This window comes from Ipomoea nil, unplaced genomic scaffold (assembly GCF_001879475.1).
Source record: "Ipomoea nil cultivar Tokyo-kokei standard unplaced genomic scaffold, Asagao_1.1 scaffold1026, whole genome shotgun sequence".
Taxonomy (NCBI): Eukaryota; Viridiplantae; Streptophyta; class Magnoliopsida; order Solanales; family Convolvulaceae; genus Ipomoea; species Ipomoea nil.
The window spans coordinates 1,894,548-1,902,653 of NW_017617454.1; the positions used below are offsets into that span (position 1 = coordinate 1,894,548).

At 36.4% G+C, this 8,106-nt stretch overlaps 1 protein-coding gene across 1 annotated transcript; it reads left to right on the forward strand.

Annotated features, from left to right (window-relative positions):
* Window positions 1-776: 776 nt before the first annotated feature.
* On the forward strand, window positions 777-1,751 carry LOC109180237. Its single transcript, XM_019329725.1, has 2 exons — window positions 777-1,512; window positions 1,600-1,751. Exons 1-2 carry the CDS (start codon window positions 777-779, stop codon window positions 1,749-1,751), a joined length of 888 nt encoding a protein of 295 aa, XP_019185270.1.
* The last annotated feature ends 6,355 nt before the right edge of the window (window positions 1,752-8,106 follow it).

Sequence of the window (8,106 nt, forward strand, 5' to 3'; positions counted from 1 at the left end):
TGAATAGCAATTACAATTAAAATGGATTGTTTCTTTAGATAAACTGTTTTTTTTTTTTTTTCTAAATCTTTTTGGATGCATGTCATAAATGAATTATTTGGATGTATGTTATAATCAAAATTTTGGATGTATGTCATAATCGAAATTTTGTAATATATATATTTCTATTTTATTTTGCTTCTGTGAAAAACAAATGTGATTTTGCTTCTACAGTGTGTTCGTACATTTAAAAAAAAAAATTGTCTTGTCTTGTCCCTCTTGATTAAGTATTGTATGATGGAAGAATTGATTACATATACATAGCAAGAATAGATTTCTATACGTATTGTCTTTTATTATTATTATTATTATTTTGATCTCTAAGAATTTACTTTCTTTATTCATTCATATTCAAAATTCATTTTTTTGCATTGTACACATGAATTTTGATAATGTAATGTGCGTACACAATATAATGTATTGATAATGTATGATGCGCATAAGAGCATCCAAATTAAATTGCATAGATGCTATTGTTAAATTATGTTAATCATGGCTATTTTGTGATTTATTACTGCAATATGAGCATGTTACTAATAAGGTTGCTATGCTTCAATATGGAAGTTTCCCTCTTGCATGAATCTGAAAGGTCAATTTGTTTTTCAGTTTTTACCTTTCAATTTCATCTCTTGAAGTTTGCTTTGCATCTAGAGATCCTATTAAATTCCTTATTTTGCTATGAGAACATATGATTTTATGAATGTATATGAAACCATACGATATATGTTTTGTAGATCATGTCTTCTATCGCCAAAAGAGAATTTAATGAGCTCGCACTTGACGGTAGCAACTATTTGACTTGGGCTTTAGACATCGAGATTCATCTCGCGTCTAAAGAACTAAGCCAAACCATTGTTGCTGAGTCACAGTGTACAAACGCCCAGAAGGCGCAGACTCTCATTTTCTTACGTCACCACTTGAACCACGACCTGAAAAATGAATACTTGACTGAAAAGGACCCTTTGGCATTATGGGAGTCCCTGAAGGACCGCTTTGACCAGCAGTCATCGATTGTCCTCCCTCAAGCCCAATTTGACTGGCTTCACCTGAGGTTTCAGGACTATAAGTCAGTTATTGACTACAACTCGGCCCTTCATAAGATAGTTTCGCAACTAAAGCTCTGCAAACAAGAAGTTTCAGAGACAAACTTAATTGAAAAGACTCTGTCTACCTTTCATGCGAGTAACCTTGTACTCCAGCAGCAGTACAGGGCAAAGAATTATGAAAAGCATTCTGATTTGATATCTGCACTTCTTGTGGCCGAGAAGCACAACCAGTTGTTGACGAAAAACCATAATGCACGACCTGATGGGTCTGCCCCCGCGCCTGAAGCACATTATATTGCCCAGGGAAGCAATTCTAGAAGGGGTCGAGGAAAGGGTCGTGGTAGAGGTCACGGTCGAAACAATCGAAGTGGTAAAGGCAAAGGCAACAATGACTCCCGGGCCCAAGATAAGAAACAAAGTGATCAAGGTTCATCAAGGTCACAAACATGTTATCGGTGTGGATGTACGGGACACTAGTCTCGTACATGTCGTACACCAAAGCATCTGGTTGAAGCTTACAAAATGACGCAAAAGAAAAATGATAAGCAACCGTCAAGAAAGGAATCTCATCACACCAACACTGATTTGCCTGAAGCAAATGCAGTGATGAATGATGATGATGATCTTTTAAAATATGAGCTTGAAGACTTTGGTGATCAAGAATGATCTGTCTTATGCTCTTGGTTTATGAACCTATTTTTCGTATCGTTTTTTTTTTTTTGGATTATTATGAACTTATGTTTTTTTTTTCATATCGTTTTATGACTTGATTTCTATGTTTTCTATTTTATCATGATGAATGGTTCACCTCTTTTTTTAACCTTCACATGCTATTTTTTGTACCAAGGCATTGGTTAATTAGTAACGAACAACCACTGTTCGAGAAGTAACCCCGAAGATCTTACAACATTACAAAGTTGTTGTTCGCACAATGGAGCATGAACCAACATTGTGTTTGGTGGATAGTGCAACCACGCATACTATCCTAACGGATATGAGGTTTTTTCGTACCTTAAACAAATCAAGTAGTAATATTACTACCATTTCTAATGATCAGGTACAAATAGTGGGCTCCGGAAGAGCATCCATCATCCTCCCTAAGGGTACAAAGCTACTAATTGAAAATGCTTTGTTGTACCCTCAATCTAAACGAACCTTGCTGAGTTTCAAGGATATTCGTTCAAATGGTTTCCATATTGAAACCAAGACTAAGAACAAAGAGGAGTTCTTGACCATGACTCAGTTGATCACTGGTCAAAAGCGGGAGGTTGAGGAACTTGCCTCTTTATCCTCTGGGTTATATTATACCAATATACAACCCAATGATTCATTTGTGGCACTTACCATGAAACTAAAAAATCCACATTCTTTTCAAATGTGGCATGACCGTCTGGGTCATCCTGGGCAGAATATGATGGGTCGGATCATATCTAATTCTGCTGGACATAACCTGTCTAGATCTCAGGTACTTTCGCCAAATATGTTTACATGTGTGGCTTGTGCGAAAAGTAAATATATTGTACGCCCGTCGCGTACTAAGGTTGGACATGAATCGCCTATATTTCTGCAGAGATTGCAGGGCGACATTTGTGGACCTATTAGTCCACCTTCTGGACCATTTAGATATTTTATGGTCCTTATTGATGCTTCCACTCGTTGGACTCATGTTAGTCTACTGTCCACGAGGAACAAAGCTTTCGCTAAATTTGTTGCGAAAATTATTGAGTTGAATGCCCAATTCCCAGATTATCCCATTAAATCAATAAGAATGGATAATGCTGGAGAATTCACATCAACGGCTTTCAATGATTATTGTATGGCCTTGGGCATCAAAGTGGAACATCCTGTACCTTATGTCCATACTCAGAATGGCTTGGCTGAGTCTCTGATTAAGCGTATTAAATTAATCGCTAGACCATTACTGCAGAAGTCTGGTTTACCAGTCTCATGTTGGGGACACGCAGTATTACATGCTGCAGCTTTAATTCAAATCCGACCTAGTGCATATCATGATTATTCCCCCTTGCAACTACTACGTGGCGTAGAACCTAACATTTCCCATCTGCGTGTATTTGGGTGTGCAGTTTATACCCCCATACCACCTACAAATCGTACCTCCATGGGCCCGCAACGAAAACTAGGTATATATGTTGGTTATGAATCTCCTTCCATCATTAAATACCTAGAGCCCATGACAGGAGATCAGTTTACCGCGAGGTACGCTGACTGCATTTTTGATGAAGATCATTTTCCGGCATTAGGGGGAGATAAAAGACCTTATTTAACGAAATGCCGAGAAATCTCATGGGATGAAAATGATCTTCAGTATCTAGACCCACGTACTAGTCAAACTGAACTAGAAGTTCAGAAAATTATTAATTTGCAAAATTTAGCAAATAACCTGCCAGATGCTTTTACTGATAACAGAGGAGTGACTAGGTCCCATATCCCTGCTGTGAATGCTCCTTCGAGAGTTGAAGTCCCCGTGGGACCAAGTATGCACACTGACACTCCCCATCGCCAGAAGCGCGGGAGACCACTTGGTGCAAAAGATTTAAATCCACGGAAGACGAGAATTGGTAAAATATCTCAGTCACTCCAGAAAAATGTTAACCGTCCTGAAGACGACCGTCCCGAAGACGGAGAACCCATGAACCTGCATGTGCTCTAAATAATACGAACACTGGGAATGCGGAACATCCAGATCAAAATATTTTGAGAAATGACGATGATCTGGTTGATGTCAATATAGAAACGGCCATAAATTTTGTTGATACAGGAGAAACATATAACAGAGATTTAATAGTCGTCGACGACACTTTTGTCTATGCAGTTGCCTGTAATATTCCACAAAATAATCTGGATCCAGAACCAAAGTCAATAACCGAGTGCCGGAAGCGCTCTGACTGGTTGAAGTGGAAACAGGCAATTGAGGCAGAGCTCAACTCGCTTAATCAAAGAAAAGTTTTTGGTCCCACCGTACTTACCCCAAAAGATGTGATCCCAGTAGGATCCAGGTGGGTATTCGTACGGAAGAGGAATGAAAACAATGAGGTGGTTAGATATAAAGCGAGATTGGTAGCTCAGGGGTTCACGCAGAGACCCGGAATTGATTTTGATCAAACATACTCTCCTGTTATTGATGGCATCTCATTCCGCTATTTAATATCATTGGCAGTAAGTATGAAATTAGATATGCAGTTGATGGATGTAGTGACAGCTTACCTTTATGGGTCACTAGATGCTGATATATACATGAAAATACCCGAGGGTATTCAAAATTCCAATATGAGGGATAAAGATCGAAACATGTATAACATCAAACTTCAAAGGTCATTATATGGCTTGAAGCAATCTGGTAGAATGTGGTATAACCATCTGAGTGAATTCCTCCTGAAGAAGGGATATGTTAAAAATGATATTTGCCCTTGTATATTCATTAAGAAGTCATCTAATGGCTTCTGCATTATATCTGTCTATGTCGATGACATGAACATTATTGGAACAAAGGAAGACCTTATAGAAGCATGTTCATGCTTAAAAGCAGAATTTGAAATGAAAGACTTGGGAAAAACCAAGTTCTGCCTCGGCCTGCAGATCGAGCATCTTCCAAATGGAATTTTCATTCACCAAGCCAACTACATTAATAAATTATTGGAGAAATTCTATATGGATAAATCTCATCCCCTTAGCACCCCAATGGTGGTCCGATCCCTTGAAGCGGAAAAGGACCCATTTAGACCTAAAGAGGATAATGAGGAGGTTCTAGGACCTGAAGTTCCTTACCTAAGTGCTATTGGAGCCTTGCTTTACCTGGCTAATTGCACAAGGCCTGATATTGCCTTTTCAGTGAATTTACTTGCTAGATTTAGTGCATCTCCTACCAGAAGACATTGGAGTGGAATAAAGCATATCTTTAGATATCTCCAAGGGACAAAAGACCTTGGTCTTTATTTTGAAAACAACCAGGACATTACTTTGAAAGGGTATTCAGACGCTGGTTATATATCTGACCCTCATACTGCTAAATCGCAAAATGGTTATGTTTTTCTTTGTGGAGGTACAGCTATATCTTGGAGGTCCATTAAACAGACCTTAGTTGCTACCTCATCTAATCACTCGGAGATAATTGCTTTATATGAAACCGCACGCGAATGCGTATGGTTGAGATCACTGATACAGCATATTCATCGCTCATGCGGAACAATGAGCAATGTTGATTCCCCGACTGTCTTATATGAGGACAATGCGGCATGTGTTGCACAGATGAGTAACGGGTACGTTAAAGGAGGTCTTACTAAACATATTGCTCCTAAGTTCTTTTACCCACATGAACTCCAGAAGAGTGGTGAAATACTCATTGAAAAGGTTCGGTCTAGTGAAAATCTGGCAGATTTGTTCACTAAGTCCCTGCCTACATCCACTTTTGAGAAGTATGTTTATAAAATTGGGATGCGGAGTCTAGGAAGACTGTTGTCTTCAGGGGGAGCGATAAACTCGGTCTAGGAGACTTCTAAATCCTAAAGATGATGCCCAGAAGGCTTATGGTTGTACTCTTTTTCCCTTAGCTAAGTTTTTTTTTTTCCCACTGGGTTTTTCTTAGGCTAAGGTTTTTAACGAGGCAACCGATGCAACACATGATTGATACTACATGTACTCTTTTCCTCGACTAAGTTTTTCCCACAGGGTTTTTCTAGCGAGGTTTTTAACGAGGCATGAGTATAATTATTTAATGGCCAAGGGGGAGTGTTGTAAATATTTATATTTATGGCCATTAAACTATTTAGACCTTTCATTTGCTTATCATTTAATCATGTATTGATGTTGTGTACTTGAAAGGTTGTATATGACCACTATATAAAGTGAGTGAAGATGAATGAAAGGGACACACTTACATGATGGTTATACTATAACTTGGTGTTCTTCTCCTCCTCCTTTTTCTTCTCTTTACATATACAAACACTATACGCAATTCCGGGTGTATAATTGTGCAAGCATCACGCGGGGACTAACGAGTGAAAAGGCCAAAACTTAACAGTTTTTGTTTTTTTTTTTAAAAAAAAAAAATTTAGGTGATTCCAGTTTCACCGTAGTAATCCTAATTTCACTGGATTCTACTTACGAGTAGCGCAATCAGCTCACCTGTCAAATTATAGTCTGACCAATTACCTAAGCTATGGGCATAATTTTTTTGTTTGATTATAAGGGCATCCCGATTAGAAGTTCTTAATGTGATTTTTTAGGAAGGCTGATGTGGAGTAGAGATAAAGAGGAGATATAAGTTTTTAGGTCTTTGCAAGAGAAGATGGTTTAGGACTTAGCATTTAGGGCCTGCTTGGAAAAATGACACCTCCGTGATTCGCGGCACATAGTGCATTTAAAAGCTGATGTTTTAATTTTTAATTTTTTAATCAAACTTTCTTTTTTTTTTTACCTTTTTTTTCTTCTTTCTCATATTCTTTTTTCTAGTCACATTTGTAATTGGGATACTCTAAGTTGTGTTGGATGAATATTGGGTCGTTATAGTATATAAATTTGACTTTAACTTCGACCAATAAGAAGAGATTAGTTAGCTTAGTATGACATGTTGTACGTACTGGTAACTCCACTTGCCATTATCTTTGCTCGTTGTTTAATGGCATGACGTGTATCCAAAATTACAGTATTTTGTCTTATTATCCGTGGGTTGTGTTAAAATTGGATCATTTTGGTATAATGATTTAGCTATATTAATATTTCGGTCATCGGTAATACCAGATATTATATATTTATATATATAGTTGAGTCATCAGCACTACTCACATGCAAGCAATTAAGCAGTAGGTACATTCATTTGCCACATCAAATCCATTTTCAAAGAAGGAACACATAATCATTTTTATTATTTACAAAAGCCCATAATCTTTACCTTTTAATATTTTTTTCTCAACCTACTAAAACACAAAGAATCTATGACACTTTCACTGAAGCTCAAATTCACAACCTCTCATATAGAGGTTCAATTCTTGTGTCATTAAATCATAATAAGGTCTTATTACTTTTTAATATTTAAATGTGTGTTTTCTTTAAAATTTATTTTGTGATTACGGTAACTCAATGACTCTACAAAATTAACTAAATATTGATGCATATAAGAGATTTGTCTAACTCAAACAAAACCCCTACATAATTATTGTTGATGATTAAACCTTAATTTCTTTTCCAAAATACGGAGTATATATTGTCTATTGAATTAATGTCCGTGCAAACAAATTCTGCATGATTTCTGACAACCACGTACACACGCGTCAATCTCATCTCATCTTTGTTCCAGATTTCTTCCTCATCAAACCGCACCGTACGCCTATCAACAAATGGAATCTATCCCAAGAATCTAAAAAGAAGGGAACTGAATAAAAAAATAATTATCTAAATTTTAAAAAAAAAATCCGGCCTGGAAGTATCTGAGCAGAGGGATATTCATTTCCAGAAGTATCTTTCTAATTAAAGTTAGACCCACACATAATATACTATCTTAAGATAAAGTTATAAATTGTGGGACTTCCTTTAGACAAGATTATAAATTGTGGGACGAAAAACACTAGACTCCTAATATTTTCTTATTCTAATTAAACTTTTTATAATGTGACAACATCTAATTATAGGTGGTAGCTAAATTTTATTGTAACTTTGTGATGGTGTACATTAATTTATATATAATACTCAATAAATGAATGTCATATCAGGAGAAAAAAAAATTAGATGTGCAATCTAAAAGGGAAATAAAGTATTTTCTTTATGGAACAAAAATGAACCTTAACCATAATTAGTTAGATAATATTATAAACTCTGAAACAATCTTGAACAAATTACAAACTGTGAAACAGTTCTAATCGAATTCGTCAGACTGATTTGACAATAACAAAATGATCTGATTGGGTAGCTCATTATTAAGAGACTATATTAGTTCTTTCATAATTAAGATCTACTTGTATTATTTGTAATCTAGCTAGCTCTAAACATATATATTTTTAAATATTAA